General features: G+C 50.3%; 6 protein-coding genes across 6 annotated transcripts; 4 read left to right on the forward strand and 2 right to left on the reverse strand.

Annotated features, from left to right (window-relative positions):
• The first annotated feature begins 5 nt into the window (after nt 1–5).
• Nucleotides 6–3,002, forward strand: aguA (alpha-glucuronidase). The gene has a single exon (XM_025657127.1). The coding sequence runs from the start codon at nt 308–310 to the stop codon at nt 2,831–2,833; it is 2,526 nt and encodes an 841-aa protein (XP_025514151.1). The 5' UTR covers nt 6–307; the 3' UTR covers nt 2,834–3,002.
• Nucleotides 3,003–3,105: 103 nt separating this feature from the next.
• Nucleotides 3,106–6,917, forward strand: BO85DRAFT_469993 (glycoside hydrolase family 35 protein). The gene is made up of 5 exons (XM_025662360.1): nt 3,106–4,257; nt 4,308–4,437; nt 4,499–4,607; nt 4,677–6,480; nt 6,563–6,917. The coding sequence occupies exons 1-5, from the start codon at nt 3,429–3,431 to the stop codon at nt 6,778–6,780; spliced, it is 3,090 nt and encodes a 1,029-aa protein (XP_025514152.1). The 5' UTR covers nt 3,106–3,428; the 3' UTR covers nt 6,781–6,917.
• Nucleotides 6,918–6,980: 63 nt separating this feature from the next.
• On the reverse strand, nt 6,981–8,774 carry BO85DRAFT_424191 (HET-domain-containing protein; the record flags this gene model as incomplete). The annotated part of the gene is made up of 1 exon (XM_025658036.1): nt 6,981–8,774. The coding sequence occupies one exon, from the start codon at nt 8,772–8,774 to the stop codon at nt 6,981–6,983; it is 1,794 nt and encodes a 597-aa protein (XP_025514153.1).
• Nucleotides 8,775–9,564: 790 nt separating this feature from the next.
• Nucleotides 9,565–11,217, reverse strand: BO85DRAFT_521502 (O-methyltransferase). The gene is made up of 5 exons (XM_025665204.1): nt 11,006–11,217; nt 10,828–10,954; nt 10,648–10,771; nt 10,153–10,601; nt 9,565–10,089 (listed from the first exon to the last, which is right to left on the reverse strand). The coding sequence occupies exons 1-5, from the start codon at nt 11,210–11,212 to the stop codon at nt 9,776–9,778; spliced, it is 1,221 nt and encodes a 406-aa protein (XP_025514154.1). The 5' UTR covers nt 11,213–11,217; the 3' UTR covers nt 9,565–9,775.
• A 732-nt stretch (nt 11,218–11,949) lies between these two features.
• On the forward strand, nt 11,950–13,899 carry BO85DRAFT_62586 (uncharacterized protein). The gene is made up of 6 exons (XM_025665539.1): nt 11,950–12,312; nt 12,381–12,762; nt 12,816–12,933; nt 12,980–13,047; nt 13,113–13,143; nt 13,225–13,899. Exons 1-6 carry the CDS (start codon nt 12,166–12,168, stop codon nt 13,700–13,702), a joined length of 1,224 nt encoding a protein of 407 aa, XP_025514155.1. The 5' UTR covers nt 11,950–12,165; the 3' UTR covers nt 13,703–13,899.
• BO85DRAFT_62371 (uncharacterized protein) lies at nt 13,900–16,125 on the forward strand. Its single transcript, XM_025665538.1, has 2 exons — nt 13,900–15,860; nt 15,918–16,125. Exon 1 carries the CDS (start codon nt 14,096–14,098, stop codon nt 15,737–15,739), a length of 1,644 nt encoding a protein of 547 aa, XP_025514156.1. The 5' UTR covers nt 13,900–14,095; the 3' UTR covers nt 15,740–15,860; nt 15,918–16,125.
• The last annotated feature ends 241 nt before the right edge of the window (nt 16,126–16,366 follow it).

Below are 16,366 nucleotides of genomic sequence, written 5' to 3' on the forward strand. Positions count from 1 at the left end.
CCTGAAATTGATGGTCACGGAGATTCTCCGAGGCTAAACTGCTAACTCAGCGAGTTTAAGGAGAAGACCAGGCCAGTGCTTGTCGGCAAAAGTCGCCTTTGTCATGATGCCACCAAACCCTACGATTTACCCAGAGCAGCAACAATAGCCTGAATACAAAGTTTAGCATGAAGTCCTTCCCCACGTTCGTGGCCCGACAATGCGGGGTGATCCTGCAAACAGGTCATGACGTGTGTATATATGATGAAGAAGAGGGCTGGTACTTCGTAGTTCTTTGCGATGGTATAGCTGGAAAGAAACGGCCACTATGAGAGGTTCGAATCTCTTTCAATTGACCCTGGCTCTTCTACTGTCCTTGGTCGCAGCCGAGGATGGGTACGATGGTTGGCTCCGATATGCTCCCGTGTCCTGCGATCTGCATTGTCGACAGGCTTTGCCGTCTCATATTGTGTTGTTGAACAACACCAAAGGAAGCCCGATCGAGACTGCAGGACATGAATTGAAAGCAGGATTCCAATCGATTCTTTCGACGAACTTGACATCTCATCCATTTCAATGCGATAGCTCCGCATCAATTCTGGTGGCCACCCTGGATGAGTACCGTCAAAAATGCCGAGACATCAACGTGCCCGAGCTTGATCCCGATGGCTTCTGGTTACAATCCGAAGGGGACACAGTTCGCATCTTGGGCAATAATGCCAGAGGAGCCTTGTACGGGGCATACGAATATCTCGCTATGGTGGCGCAGGGAAACTTCTCTCGTGTCGCGTACACCACTAGCCCACATGCGCCGATCCGATGGGTAAATCAATGGGACAACATGGACGGAAGTATTGAACGAGGCTACGGTGGCGCGTCGATATTCTTCAAAGATGGCACGGTGGTGGAAGACATGGCTCCCGTTGAGCAATATGCTAGACTGCTCGCGTCTATCCGGATAAACGCACTGGTCGTTAATAATGTCAACGCGAACGCAACATTACTGCTACCCGAGAATATGAAAGGCCTAGGTCATATAGCAGATGCCTGTCGACCATACGGCGTTCAAATTGGCATATCGCTGAACTTTGCTTCACCAGAAGACTTGGGCGGTCTAGAAACTTATGATCCGCTCGATCCTGGTGTCATTGCATGGTGGCAGAATATCACCGATAGCCTCTATACCTATGTACCAGACATGGCTGGGTACCTCGTCAAGGCAGACTCAGAGGGCCAGCCAGGTCCAGATACATATAATCGCACACTCTCACAAGGGGCGAATCTTTTCGCCCGTGCCCTGCAACCACATGGGGGTGTGCTTATGTACCGCGCCTTCGTCTACAACGACAACCTGAACGAATCGGACTGGAAGGCTGATCGTGCCAAGGCAGCAGTGGAATACTTCAAGGATCTGGACGGTCAGTTCGACGAGAACGTCGTGGTACAAATAAAGTACGGCCCAATCGACTTTCAAGTACGCGAGCCTACCTCACCCCTTTTCGCCAACCTCTACCAAACCAACACAGCCATAGAGTTGGAGGTGAGTCAGGAGTACCTGGGGCAGCAATGTCATTTGGTGTACCTACCTCCGCTCTGGAAGACGGTCCTGGATTTCGACTTACGCGTAGATCACAAGCCTTCGATGGTCCGCGATATCATCTCCGGACAGCGCTTCAACAGAACGCTCGGGGGCTGGGCAGCCGTCGTTAATGTGGGCACTAACAGGACATGGCTGGGTAGCCACCTTGCTATGTCCAACCTGTACGCTTATGGCCGTTTGGCCTGGAGTCCGACAGACGATTCTGAACAGATCCTCAAAGACTGGACTCGCCTCACATTTGGACAAAATCACCATGTCATCGACACTATTGCTGATATGTCCATGACCTCCTGGCCTGCCTATGAAAACTATACAGGCAACCTGGGCATACAGACCCTGACAGATATCTTGTATACTCACTATGGCCCAAACCCAGCTTCACAGGATAACAATGGCTGGGGTCAATGGACACGTGCTGATCACAATTCAGTCGGAATGGACCGAACAATATCGAATGGCACCGGTTATACCGGCCAATATCCGGAGGAGGTTGCTCGCTTATACGAGTCACTAGAAACCACGCCAGATGATCTCGTCTTGTGGTTTCACCATGTACCATGGACACATCGTTTGCACTCCGGGTTGACAGTTATTCAGCATTTCTACAACGCTCACTATGCTGGCTCGGAAGCTGCACACGGCTTTATAAAACAATGGGAGTCTTTGAAAGGGCTAATTGATTGGGAGCGATACGAGGCAATGCGATCACGCCTGGTTTACCAGGCGGGACACTCCATTGTCTGGCGCGATGCTATCAACAACTTCTACTACAACATGACCGGAATTCCAGATGTGGTTGGCCGTGTCGGTCATCATCCGTGGCGCATTGAAGCTGAGAGTATGAGATTGGAAGGATACCAGACTTACACCGTCAGTCCGTTCGAGGCCGCTTCTAACACTACGGCAATTATCACCACTACTAATTCAACGACTGGGACGGCGAGAACTACCATCAAAGCCCCATCGGGAGTGTACGACATAGGGGTTAACTACTACGATCTCTATGGCGGTCAATCCAAGTGGACATTATCTGTGGGTGACAAGTTAGTGGGTCAATGGCTTGGGGATATGGAGCATCAATCCCTAGGCCATACACCTTCGATATACTTGGACGGTCATTCGGCCACCCGGATAACGTTTCATGGGGTCGTCGTTCGGCAGGGTGATCAGCTGAAAATTGTTGGTGAGGCGAATGGGGTCGAGCCTGCTCCAGTGGATTATGTAGTGCTGCTACCGCCAGGGGTGGTTGACTGATGTCTACAAGGTCCTATGCGCTACGTAATTGCCGAATGTATATGCAGATGAAACTTTTAGTGGCGTTCTATATCATTGGCGTTCCAGACAAGATATATACACTTGGTTCTCCCGCTGCAAGCTATCAGACGTGGCCAAAACAAAAATAGAAAACACCATTTGAATCATGTCAAGATCGCCTTAAATGCGATATTGGCCTTTATTTCAATCTGCATCGCGGTATATCTGGTCAGAATACACCATTTACCGCCTTTATCCCTGGCACACCCCATGTCAAGTACTATCCGCGCCCCACGATCCCAGTACTCGGTCATCTATTATACCGACGTGATCATGAGGTTTCCCCGCATTAAGCATTAGCCCGGTTTGATGTCGACATACCGGTTAAACTGACGTCTGATCGCAGGTCCTCCGCATTCCCCGCCCTGGGGATTGCTGATCAACAATGTGGCCAGATGCCGACCTCATAGCCGACTGCCCGCTTTACTTTCGATCGGAGGTGTCAAGGATAACCAGATATAAAGATGTGCGAGTGGATTGGCTTTGAGGGTAATGTGAAGCTTTACTGAGCCACTAGGCTGCATCTTAAACTACGATGAAGGCCTCCTTTTTGCTTTCTGTCGGTTTAGCTGCGAAGGCTTGCTTGGGCCTTGTTACTGCCCCAAAATATGTTCGTCAGGAGAATACCACAGCTTCTTCTCTTCAAGACATTGTGACGTGGGATGAGTACTCCATTCGGGTTCAAGGAGAGCGCATTCTTCTCTTATCAGGAGAGTTCCACCCCTTCCGTCTCCCATCCCCAGGACTCTGGCTTGATGTCTTCCAGAAAGTCCGCGCGCTTGGGTTCTCAGCTGTGTCATTCTACGTCGATTGGGCTCTGCTTGAGGGTGAGCGAGGCTCTATCCGGGCGGATGGAGTTTTCGCTCTCGAAGAATTCTTTCAGGCTGCTAAAGAAGCCGGTTTGTATCTAACTGCTCGTCCTGGTCCTTATATCAACGCCGAAGTTTCTGGGGGCGGATTTCCTGGCTGGTTGGAAAGGGTGCAAGGCCGGCTCAAGACTACAGATCAAGGCTACTTGGATGCCATAACTCCATATATGCAGGCGATAGGACGCATAATCGCGAAGGCGCAGATCACAAATGGTGGCCCGGTGATCCTATTTCAACCCGAAAACGAGTATACGGCTTGCGTGCAGGACGTAGGCTACACGCAAATTAACAACTACTCTATGCCCGACTATAACAGTTCCTGTCTTCAGAAGGAATATATGGCTTACGTGGAAGATCAGTATCGAAAGGCTGGAGTAGTTGTGCCGTTCATCGTCAATGATGCTCAACCTATGGGCAACTTCGCTCCTCGCACGGGAGTCGGCGCTGTGGATATTTACAGCTTTGATTATTATCCCATGCATTGGAGCACAGCACGTACGTATTGGATTATACTGATCGAGCTTCTGTTAACTATCTACTTCTAGCATCCGATCCGTCAAACTGGTCATCTGTGGTAAACCCACTGCTCTCCTACAATGAAACAGTCCACGAGGAGCAGAGCCCGACCACGCCGTTCTCCATCTCAGAATTCCAAGGTGGAGTGCCTGACGGTTGGTATGATGACTCTGGGGTATATGTATTATGCGAAGCATCCTAAGCTTATAATGTATTCTAGGGGTGGTGTTGGTGTCGATACCTCAGCCGCATACATCGGTCCTGAATTCGCACGCGTCTTCTACAAGATAAATTACAGCTTTCGCACTGCTATCCAAAATCTCTACATGGTGAGTTGGCTACTATATACGGATATAGTCCTTCTTATCTCTTTGCTAATAGAAGATTTGTGCTTCCAGATTTTTGGAGGAACAAATTGGGGCAACTTGGGCCATCCTGGTGGTTACACCTCGTACGATGTGGGTGCTGCTATCGCCGAAGATCGCGAAGTCATCCGCGAGAAATACAGTGAGTTGAAGCTACAATCCAACTTCCTACAGGAATCTCCTGCATATCTCGAGTCACACCCCGAAAACGGGAGTTATGGAATCTACACGGACACCACATCCCTCGCAGTAACCCGATTAGCCGGGAATCCCACCAACTTCTACGTGGTACGCCATGGAGAGTTAACATCGCAAGAGTTGACTTCATATAAGCTGCGCGTGAACACTACCGCAGGTAGCTTGACAATTCCTCAGCTGGGTGGAACACTAAGTTTGAATGGCCGAGATTCAAAGATTCATTTAGTCGACTACAACGTCGGCGACGTAAGTCTGATTTATTCCTCGGCGGAGCTATTTACCTGGAAGCAGACAGGCTCCAAGTCAGTGGTTGTTCTCTATGGAGGTGAAGATGAGCTCCATGAATTTGCCGTCCCTGCAAATCTAGGGAAACCAACTTCCATTGAAGGCGACGATTTGCAGATTCAGCAGATCAACTCGACCACCGTGATACAATGGGCAGTCCAACCCTCACGCCGAGTTGTGCATTTCGGCAACACCCTCGAGGTGCATCTCCTCTGGCGCAACGAGGCATACAACTACTGGGTCCTCGACCTACCCGTCCCAGGGGCCATAGGCCGACATGTCTCTCAGTCTCACGCCAACCGATCTGTCATCGTCAAGGCCGGGTATCTTCTACGAACTGCCGAACTCTCTGGCACGTCCCTCTATTTGACAGGCGATATCAACACCACCACTACACTCGAGCTCATTTCCGCCCCTCAGCCAGTGACCAGCATTTTCTTCAACAACCAAAGCGTCCAAACCAGCGTCACATCTGGCCGTCTCACCGGCACCCTCACCTATCACAAGCCCAACATCAACCTACCAGACCTCACAACCCTCAACTGGCACTACCTCAACACCCTCCCAGAGGTCCGCGATCCCACATACAACGACGACCTCTGGACTCCCTGCACGCACACCGCAACTGCAAACCCACGCAACCTTACAACTCCAACATCCCTCTACGCCAGCGACTACGGCTACAACGGCGGCTCTCTCCTGTACAGGGGCACCTTTACGGCCACCGGGAATGAGTCCTCCCTCTACCTCCTCACCGAAGGAGGCTACGCCTACGGCTACTCCATCTGGCTCAACAACACATTCCTCACCTCCTGGCTAGGAGAGCCGTTGTATATGTTCTCCAACCAAACAATCACCTTCCCATCCTCTCTCACTCCCGGAACCACCTACACGTTAACGATCCTAATCGACCATCTCGGCAACGACGAAAACTTCCCCGCGAACGGCGATTTTATGAAAGATCCACGTGGAATCCTAGATTACACCCTTCACGGCCGTGACGACAAATCAGCCATATCGTGGAAAATAACGGGCAATTTTGGTGGAGAGCATTATGCTGATTTAAGTCGAGGTCCACTCAATGAGGGGGCGTTCTTCGCTGAGCGGAAGGGGTATCATCTCCCCGGTGCCCCGGTGGAGAAGTGGACGAAGAGGTCTCCGTTTGAGGGACTTCCGGAGGATGAGGCACCCGGAGTGGGGTTCTTTGCGACAACGTTTGATCTGAATATTCCTGATGGGTATGATGTGCCTATTAGTGTTGTCTTTGAGAATAGCACTACAGTGGGTGATGGATCGGAGCCTGCAAGGTTTCGGTCGGAGTTGTTTGTGAATGGGTGGCAGTTTGGGAAGTATGGTATGTTGGTTTCCCTCCTATTGCTCTTCTCTTCTTGCTGTGATTTATATTTGGGTGGGCTAATGGATTATGTTGTTGGTAGTCAATCACATCGGCCCGCAGCTTAGCTTTCCTGTCCCAGAGGGTATCTTGAACTATAATGGGAGCAATTATCTTGCTGTGACTATCTGGGCTATGGATGAGAGCTCGTTCAAGTTGGATGGATTGCGGTTGCAGGCTAATGCGGTGCTGCAGAGTGGGTATCGCAAGCCAAGTCTTGTGAAGGGAGAAGCGTACAAGGAGAGAGCTGGTAGCTATTAGTTCTATGGGCTGCTTCGATGTTGGTAGCGAGGGGAGGGAATTAGTGACTGCCTTTAAAATGGGAACTAGAAAGATGGAACGTTCTACCGAATTACTGGAAGTCATCTCAAGCAGATACTGACTAAATACATAAGCGCCCGACCGAACCTCTTTCTAGAACCGGGTCTCATCTTCCCATGGGAGTCGAGTTCCACCTGTTGCTAATCTGTAGACACGCTTGTTCGGAGATCCTTCTCCTTGGAAAGTGTTTCTGTAGCGTTCGAGGGTTTCGGAGTCGCGCCAAAGACACGTCGCAACGTGCAAGGCGAATACCGATCAGCCACAGTCACGTTCATGAGCGTCTCTGAGCCATTCCCATTGACTATAGTGTTGGTCGCAACCATGCTATGTCTTCGGCCTAAGGCAAGGGTGTAGGATCCATGGTTCCCGTATTCATAAGCTGAAGCTGAGGCGCAGCCGCGAATGACCTGATCGACTACATGCGAGAGGGTCATTTCGGGCCTCATAGTCTGCATGTAGACCCAACCATGTACCTTGAAGGTCGTTGTGCCCTCTGGCCTCCTTTGTGGTGATACGCGGAACACAACTCCGATGGCTCTTTCATGGGAGTCTTGTAACCTAACAGCAGCCCATGTTTCCAGGGAAGTCGAGTCGTTGGAGGTAAGTCGTAGTCGGTGATTTTCAGCGTCCCAGATCCGCGATGGGTAGTATTCCGTTATGCGCAGACTCGCTGTTTTGGAGTCATCCCGATTGATGTGGAATTGACATGTCAGTTGTGGCCCCCGGTCAGGAACATTGGACTGTGATCGGATATAGAGGTCTCGAGTCATGGCTGTTGTTTCTAGTCCCAAGTCAATTCTCACTACCCGTCCCCGCGAGATGTCATAATCGATGTCAAACGTGTTGTCTGATCGAGGAGTAAGAGGAAGGGCCAAGGTGCCTGTGACATCATCGTCATAATGGCAGTCCAAGAGCGCGAAGCAGCTATCCTTAGGCCGGTTTTGATATATGACGGGGAGCGAAATGTGGAGGCCTCGGTTGGTCATTGCGTATGGCCCACTGTTACGCGGACGTGACCACTGAACGACATTCTTGAGGAAGCAGGATGAAGACGGAGCAAGGACGGTATACTGGCTCTCTTGCTCAATGTCGCAATAGTTCCATGCAAAAATGGTGTGATCATCGGAACTCTTGATGATTTCCTCCTGAAGTCTAATAAATGCACCTTTGCCTTCGCCATAGAGGATAGGCATATGAACATCAAACAGACCGAGGAGACAATATGCTTCATCCTCTATCTTGGAAGTCCGCCTCTTAGCTGCCCATGACATTTTCTGTGCGACACATACTGATCTCAGTGACTCTTTTGTGTCTGTCGAGTCTCCAAGAACGCGCTGGTCTATCCCAGTGACGGTAGAGAGGAGGGCTGTCATTGATGCTTTTGTACCAAGGAAGTTCCAACCAGACCCATAAAAGGTCAAATCCTTAGGCGCAATCAACTCCTGCAATGTCCACCCTCGGGTGAGCCAGCGGCATTTTGCAAAGGGCCCATTGATCATCGCATCGTACTTACTAGGCCTGCGTCTTCTGGCGGGTTCGACAGAGCTTCCGGCTTGCTCACTGAGCGGAATTTCACCGTAGTCGCTGGGGATGTCAGACAAGTAAACATAGCACTTGCTTGATCGCATGTACCATTGGAACATGGAGTTGATAGCTTCAGAGATTTCCGCACTACTGCTTTTGTTGATACAGCATGTGTCAACCCAAGCGTAATCTAGACCATCCCTGATCGCTTGCTGGCAGGTATACTTGATCTTGAAGAATCCTTCCTTGCCCACCACACGATCCCAATACCTGGAGCCTGTTGACAGTGCCTGAAGATCTTGAAAGAAAATTTCATTCTTTCCCCACGTATGTGACAGGATTGCATATTCGGGGATATCACTGTCGAGGTATTCTTCCAACTGGTATGTTCTTGCGTTGATCAGTCTCATCTTTTCGCTCAAATTCAGACCGAGGAAAATTCATATAGAGCTGAGATTACCTAGTCTGTCCTTCGCTATTTAGATGGTGTGGTGATGTGTCTTGAACCTACCAGTTGGCTGCTACGTGGCAGGCAACACATTCGGGTAGGATTGTCCTGCGGAGTAAATTGAGGTCCAACTGTACTGTACGTTTGGCTATGTTCCCACACTTCTCCAAGTTTCAGATGTTGTATCCTTATCTCATGATATGGCACAATACAACTTGCGCTAGGACTGTGTCATTGAGTGGACAATAAAGGACCATATTGTTGCTGGGAAGGTACCCTTATCGTTTCTGCGTTGTCCATGGACGAATTCGGAGAAGCCTCACCAGTGCTGAGGGATATTTCATACGTGTAGGGTTCTCCAGGACCTGGGGTCTAGCTTTCCCTGGCAATTGAGGACAGGGATACTTTGTATTGTTGACAGTCAGTAGATCTCAGGCATAGTGGCTGTAACAAGTGGACCATCTCACAACTTATCACAGCCATAGTAATAGCGAGTCTCGGAGCAGGGATGGGGACTAACTTTGTGGAAGCAGTCAAAGACAGCTCACTGATGCATATGCTCTTTCTGCTAGATACAGGCACCAAGAGTCCACTCACTATAGCTATTCTCGATGAACTGGTCAGTTAATAGTATCTGAGTTGGTGATGATGAGAAGACGGGACTGGGTCAGCTGACTGACGCGTGGTAGTAGTTTCCACTGGACCACGTGTTTCCCTTTCCCCAGAAAGACCTATGAGTTCAGCATCCTATTTATCTACTTCATCTCCCAGCTCATCTCTGCGCTGGCACTGGCTTCTAGGTCTATTGAGTAAGTCGCGGTTACGTTGCCAAATTCGAGGCGACAGATCGTCGAATTGAAGCTAATGTCATGAGCCCCAGAAACTAGGGTATTCTCATCCTACTAGTTTATCATCTCTCGGTTATATCTGACTTGACCGGACTGATTTCATGTCTTCAGCAGGTTATTTCAGCTCCGCCTCGATGATGCTCTGTCCGTCACCAGGGGGTGCCCAAAATTTCACAATCTTGAAGCCAGCCGAATCCAGCACTTTCATCCATTGACTGGCCGTTCGCTCCATGCTGTTACAGAAGATTAACATCTCCCAGTCCCACATGGCTGGCAGCATCGCACATTCCTTGTCCGCCAATACGAATTCCTCGATTATCAGTTTGGAATATCCCTTTTTCATTGCTGCTCCAAGATGACTCAGGATCAGGCGACTTTCCTCGTCTGACCAGTCGTGAAGGATGAATTTCATGTAATAGGTGCGCGCACCTGCGGAGGTATACAGTCAAACTAGGAATAAGAAGCGCTTCAGGTGTTAATCAGCGAGTATACCTTGTATTGGCTGTGCCTTGAACAGGTCAAACGATACATGCTCAATTTTGGGGTGCTGAGTAGCCTCAGCCACGACATGAGGCAGATCTTCCAAGATGAGCCGTCCCTGCACTTCAGAGAATTTGGATTGGAAAGCAACCAAATCATGGCCGCGCCCACCTGCTATGTCCACCAAGAGGACGTTACTTTCGCCTTCTTTGAATCCGTCAATAATCCTCTCCTTGACAGGAAACCACTCGAGCCAGCTAGGCCGGCTTCCGCGGTCTGCTTCCATAAAAGTATTGCAAACGTCCAAGAAACCTGGTTTGGTCGGCACCCAGTCCCACAGCGACATTTCTGTCTTCTCTGCGTACTGTAATGCACCATTCTGAGCACCCGATGGGTTTCGGAAGTTGGTCATACGCAGAAACTCGGGTACTTTAGCCAAGGTAGGCATACCGATATCGAAGCTGACGTTGTGTCAGTTCGGCCTTGCCACCTATGTGACTGACTTACATGAATCTCACTACGGCCCCGCTAAGTCTGTCTGTCATCTGCCTGGTCATCTTGGTGGGGATGTAGACCCGTACATCATGTTCTGCAACGTATCCAATCCCTGCAAGGATACGAAGCACCCTTTCTGTTCCCAGAATATCTCAGCAGCTTGACTCATAGACGTGATTGGGATAACAGTACCAGTCAGGACAAGATCTGCCCCTTTCGTGGCTGCCAGATCCTCCAGCGTAACTGGACCATTCCGCTCACTGAGCGTGGAGAAAATACCAAGGTCCATGGCGATGCGCACACACATCACTTGGGTGGGCTGGTACGGGTCAGTACTTCGTGCTCATCTTTTCTTGGAGGATATTAATACCGAGTAAGCTAGATTATACACTGCATCTTGCGGCTTCTGAAACACCTCCACCAGCTTCTGCGCCGCCTGGAGGGCAGCCAAGCGATCCGCTTCGTTATGACTATCTTGAAAAGCATCTGCAGCCTGCGCGACCTGCCGAATCAGACCGTCGAATGGCTTTTGAGAGACGCCATTGGCGTGACAACTATTGCTAGACATGATTAACATATGCACGGGAAGCAGCACTACAGGGAACAGGGGAGAAGGGAAGGTCTGTCTTTTTACAGTAGTTGGGAGCCTTGTTGTTCTGATTCAGCCAGGTACAGCTTTGCGACAGCCTTTTACTCGTTATGGCAGGAGGCGCAGGACGGTATGCACCGGGTGGACCTGTCACATCAATCAGAGTTGGGGGTAAGCGCCCAGCTAGGCCAAGATGCAGTACTTTTGGTCATCAACAGAGGCCCGCAATGCCAAACTAGAAGAGCTAGCAGCGCCATCGTGAAAATAGGGTTGGATAGGGCCTGTAAAGGGCCGCCACCGGCTGTCAGTTCCGTCACCTAGGTGCCGTCCTCCCACGCGCCACACGCTCTGGCTGCATTAGCGCCGCGCCGGTGCCTCGCGGAAGCGCTATGGTGTTCCGAGCTTTGACTTGAGCTCTGCTTTCAATCCTTCCGGACAATTGACAGGGACAGTACGCCGTGACAGAAGTTCTGAATGTTTTCGAAGGTTCCCGGAGGTCATTGCGCATATTGGTGCTATGTTACAGGCTGCCCAAAAATTGGTCCGCACACGCTGGGCTCGTCTATCTGATGCCCGGACAAAAGGCGCCTGCTGTGGGCTGATCTGGCTTTCGTGCCTAGCAAAAGCACAGGCCGAAGAGACCCCTGCAGGTGGGTCTTTTGGCATATGGCAGTCGATCCCCTTCGTATACCCCGACGGCCAAATCACGGCAAATCCCGAGACATGGCCATCCCGCTCGCCATGTGTTGATAGTCAATGTATCGCTCGACGGCTGAACAAAGAAACTCTTTGTGCTTGTCTAATATTCTCGTAAATAATCAAGTATCGACCATATCGCTCGATCGGGAAAGCGCCTACTCGGTACAGCTTTATATTTCAAGGACCCCCAAAGTGTTCCCCCTTGATTGAGCAGCAATGATATATTGTTAAGTCCGGCCACCATGCCTGACGACAAAGGCCCACAGATCACTGCCGTGTCCTGGAGCTTTGGAAGCGTGGCGATCATAGTCGTCGCCATTAGACTGTACACCCGGCTAATACTGACTCGCAAAGCAGGCTGGGACGACTTCTTTATTGTTCTTTCCCTGGTAAGTTAACCCTGCAAGATCCTACCGCAAAAAATGGCGGCTAAAACCCAGGCGCCGCATGGACGCAGTTGAGCGCTGTTGTATGTTCAGGGTTAGCGCAAACTGGCGTGCATTATGGGCTGGGGAAACACATGGCCGACATTTCCAATGGGGAATGGAAAATCGAGGCCTTCAAATATACTGTCATCGCACCCAACTTCTCCATGGTCTCCACCACAACAGGCAAGCTATCGGTGGCCGTCTTCCTGCTGCGCTTAATGGGCCAGACAGCGTCCTCGGCAAAACGATGGTTCCTATATATCTTCAGTGTAATATCCATTGCCTGGAATGTGCTGGCCATCATTGCCATTATGGGGTACTGCCGGCCTGCGGAGAAGATCTGGCGGCCAGAGGTTCCCGGCTCCTGCTTTAGCTTGAAGTTTCAGCTGATTGCTGGGATATCGCAAGCCTGTGAGTGCCAACACTGCCCGGTAGCTATGCGTCGAGACAATAACATCATACAGCATTCAACGCTTTCGCCGACCTTACCTTGGCCTTATTTCCAGTCATCATTTTCTGGTCCGTCCAGCTGTCCTGGAAAATGAAGCTAGGGGTTATAGCTGTCATGGGCGCAGGAATCCTGTAAGTACCTCCAACCCAACCAAATAAACTCAACTGATCCCAGAAGGGCGGCGGCAGCAACCTTGGTCAAAGCTATTCTTCTAAAAAGCCTTCCGGTCCATTCAGACATGACCTGTAAGCACCGATGTTCCGTGCAGGCCCAGACACTCGAAGACGAAGCTTAGAACATTTAACTCCAGGGTCATGGGCCGATATTACAACATGGTATTCGTACGCCACTCACTTCTCCATGGTTCATGTTTACTAAACCACAACAAAACCAAGCTAACACCATGTTTTCCGAACCACTAGAATTGAGGTAAGCAGGAACCTTCCTCTCAGCACAGCCAAGCTATCTATATACTTTTATCATGCGCTAAGTGGCGCCCATGCAATCCATCAACAGATGTACGTTATCATAATATGCGCCACTCTCCCCACGCTACGGCAATCATACAACTTTGCCTTGCATCGAACACGCTACGCAGGTTCATACTACAAACGCTCCCACTCCGAAGCAGCAGCAGCAGCAGCAGCAGCAAGACAAAGACCGATTCCTCTCGCTCGTCGTCAACCCGACCAGTCACTTTTCGATACATTCGCTGACGAAACCGGTTTGGTGAATGTAGCTTCCAACGAAGATAGTCTTGTCTCCCCGGGAAGATGTTCGGACCATACAATCATCACAAAGACGACCGAGATTGAGGTCCACGAGGAAAATAAGTCCAAACGGGATATCGAGAATCCTCATTTCCCGCGTGCGAATCCGTTTAGGAGCGGTCATCAGTGACATAGGACGGAGAGGTGATCCGGCGATGACGGTCTGTATGTTAGCTAGGTCGATCGATCGTTAATGAGGTCGAGTAAATGTACGACAGCAGTAGTGGTCGAACTATTGCTCCTTCTTAATGTGGTCTAACGAGAGACAAGGATATAAAAAGGGGATCTCAAAGCGACCGAAAGTGTCAAGCATAATCACTCATTGATCACCATTCCAACGCCCAACCCAATATTATCAACGAAACAGGTTCTACACATTCTGATATACGTTAAAGTCAGCTGACATCGGCCATTTGTCTTCTATGTTCACTCCTCCTAACACCGTGAGCCTACCTTCACAATCATTACCACATACGTTACAGCAAACTACAAAGAGAAACCCTCCTACTTGAGTCTCGCGCTCATGGCTTGTCACCCTACCGCAACCTGCCCAATCATATCGACATCCCTCGTTACCAAGCCCACCCTCAAGTCGAAGGGAAAACGTGAAAGTGGCAGCGAAAGCGAAAGCGAACGCAACGGCCAGAATGTCGTTACAGCCACCGACGCGAACGTCGAGCCGCAAGAGATGAGAAACGAGAAAGAGCCTCCTCAGGAGTACGCTCATGGTCGATCTCTAGAGTCTATCCCAAGTGGCGGGGCTTATCCGCCGATTAGTGGCTACTTCATGCCGGGCAACTTGCTTGGGGATCAGAATGGGTTGAGGGCAACAGAAACACTTGCGGAAGGGCCAGCGATACTGTCTGAGAAAGTAGGGGAAGATGACACTGGGCCCATATCGTCGGCTGTGGATACTTCGATGTTGAAGGTGAATCAGGTGCCTGGGAATAGACGGAAAATTGGTTGGGCATTGTCGCTTCCTGTTGCGACGGCCGCGCATACTGCTGAGCATGGTCTCCTTACGGAAAGGTCTTCTGGGGTTAGTGTGCCTTTCGGGGCTAAGGAGGATTCCGCTTTTGAGGGATCGTTTGAAGATCATGCAGGTGGCAGCCATGCTGTGAGTGATGGTAATCATGAAGATGGAGAACCTTTGGAAGATGATGGCATGGCTGATCAATATGGAGAGTCTGAATGTCCCAGGTTTAGTCAAGTTGACTATTTCACCCAACACAAAAGCTTAGAAATCCGGACAAATGGGCTTCCCAGGAGACCACGGTATTGTGCGGCCACTGTTGGAATTCCGTGTCGGGATACCGTATGGGCCTTTATTGATAGGGTTGATTCCGAGCATGGATTGCCAACGGCAACAGACTTACCCTGGGAGATCCGAACACTCCATAAGACAGACGAGCTGAACACAATATCGGCCTATCTTGCTAGCATGCGACGAAACCTGAAAGACCTAGACGTCAACTTTACTTTTCACTATCGCCCGGTGTCCTTTATTGATAAGGCAGATCGTGACAAGAAAATTGGGGGATACACCTCCTCCGACAAGCACAATGCACACACCGTGGCAGACCTGTATATGCATACAAAGGACGATAAGAGTTGGGGGACGCTCTGTGTTACGAGGGAGCACCATGTCCAAGGACTAGCATGGCATTATTGGGCAGTTGCTGCTATCTCGCCACCCAAGTCGCCGTTCCAGTCAGTAGATGAGAGAGGGGTATATCTTCTCATGTACGATTCAAGGCCGCTCAAGGAACCGACCAAAAAGCGCGATCGGGATTTTTGGAGGAACTATATGCGTCGTGATCAGTACAAACTACTAGTGGAGATAGGGAAGACTTTCAAAATCCTTGATCTCGCAATCAACCGGAAACAGCTCTCGGTCGAGGGTGAAGACGATCCCCTGCGTCTGACCCTGTGGTGGCTTTGGAATATTGCCCGATACGGTGGGGGCTTCTATGAGAGAGACGGCGAGCTGGAAGACCCACGCTGGAGGTTGACAGATGCTAGATGGCTCCATTTTGATCAGGATTGGTCGAGCAATGTGCGAACAACACTGCGGTGGAAGAATGTTAAAGAATGGTTCTCAGAGCAACGACTGGATGAGCACACAATCCACGAACAGCAAGTCCAGGGACACAGGATCGCTGCATAGGAGCAATAGACTCGTTGATGCGACATAGCAAGAATGCAATTGGACCTTTTCTGTTACTGTGCAAATCTCACATTCAGCATCGGCAACGTGGTGATGTAGGCGGCTCGGCTTAACGAGCCTCGTGACCCACAAGGCCGTCAATACAAGAGACAGAGATGGAGGGATTCTACAGAGTTAGGCACTTACGGCCGAAATATTCTGGTTCCGGACCCGGCCGTCTGGTTACGCCAGGTGTAATAGCGGAGCCGAGATGAAGCGGAGTGTTTGAGTCGTCCCTGGGGTACCGGGGGATATACTGGAAGAGGAACAGGATGACCTCAACAGATCAAAGATCGCAGTAACAAACCAATCATGATTCTTCTAATCGGCGGCAGTCCGCGATATGGCCGAGTCAATCTGCATCAGCGGAAGATGTCCGGGGGTTCGTTTTAGACTTTCGGATTGCGGCAAATTGTTGATTGGGGTAGTCGCCACTGCCGCGGATTCGTTGACATCACTGCAAATTCGGCCGAAGAGGGTTCCTGTGTTGCTGCAGCGGGCCGATTGAGAAGATTCTTCCGGCCGTGATCGTTCGCAGATGCTGTTGGAATGAAAAAGAAAGTATATAGTCCTGTATACAAAATGGTA

The sequence above is a fragment of the Aspergillus piperis genome (genome assembly GCF_003184755.1).
Source record: "Aspergillus piperis CBS 112811 unplaced genomic scaffold BO85scaffold_13, whole genome shotgun sequence".
Classification (NCBI taxonomy): Eukaryota; Fungi; Ascomycota; class Eurotiomycetes; order Eurotiales; family Aspergillaceae; genus Aspergillus; species Aspergillus piperis.

Excerpts from the sequence above, each read along its gene's own strand:
- aguA (XM_025657127.1), top strand. The coding sequence starts at position 308 with ATGAGAGGTTCGAATCTCTTTCAATTGACCCTGGCTCTTCTACTGTCC.
- BO85DRAFT_469993 (XM_025662360.1), top strand. The coding sequence starts at position 3,429 with ATGAAGGCCTCCTTTTTGCTTTCTGTCGGTTTAGCTGCGAAGGCTTGC. Across the intron at positions 4,258-4,307 it reads CATGCATTGGAGCACAGCAC|CATCCGATCCGTCAAACTGG; the intron begins GTACGTATTGGA and ends ATCTACTTCTAG. Across the intron at positions 4,608-4,676 it reads CTATCCAAAATCTCTACATG|ATTTTTGGAGGAACAAATTG; the intron begins GTGAGTTGGCTA and ends TTGTGCTTCCAG.
- BO85DRAFT_521502 (XM_025665204.1), bottom strand. The coding sequence starts at position 11,212 with ATGTTAATCATGTCTAGCAATAGTTGTCACGCCAATGGCGTCTCTCAA. Across the intron at positions 10,772-10,827 it reads GGCAGATCTTGTCCTGACTG|AAAGGGTGCTTCGTATCCTT; the intron begins GTACTGTTATCC and ends TTCTGGGAACAG. Across the intron at positions 10,090-10,152 it reads CAAGGCACAGCCAATACAAG|GTGCGCGCACCTATTACATG; the intron begins GTATACTCGCTG and ends ATACCTCCGCAG.
- BO85DRAFT_62586 (XM_025665539.1), top strand. The coding sequence starts at position 12,166 with ATGCCTGACGACAAAGGCCCACAGATCACTGCCGTGTCCTGGAGCTTT. Across the intron at positions 12,763-12,815 it reads TGCTGGGATATCGCAAGCCT|CATTCAACGCTTTCGCCGAC; the intron begins GTGAGTGCCAAC and ends AACATCATACAG. Across the intron at positions 12,934-12,979 it reads GTCATGGGCGCAGGAATCCT|GGCGGCGGCAGCAACCTTGG; the intron begins GTAAGTACCTCC and ends TGATCCCAGAAG.
- BO85DRAFT_62371 (XM_025665538.1), top strand. The coding sequence starts at position 14,096 with ATGGCTTGTCACCCTACCGCAACCTGCCCAATCATATCGACATCCCTC.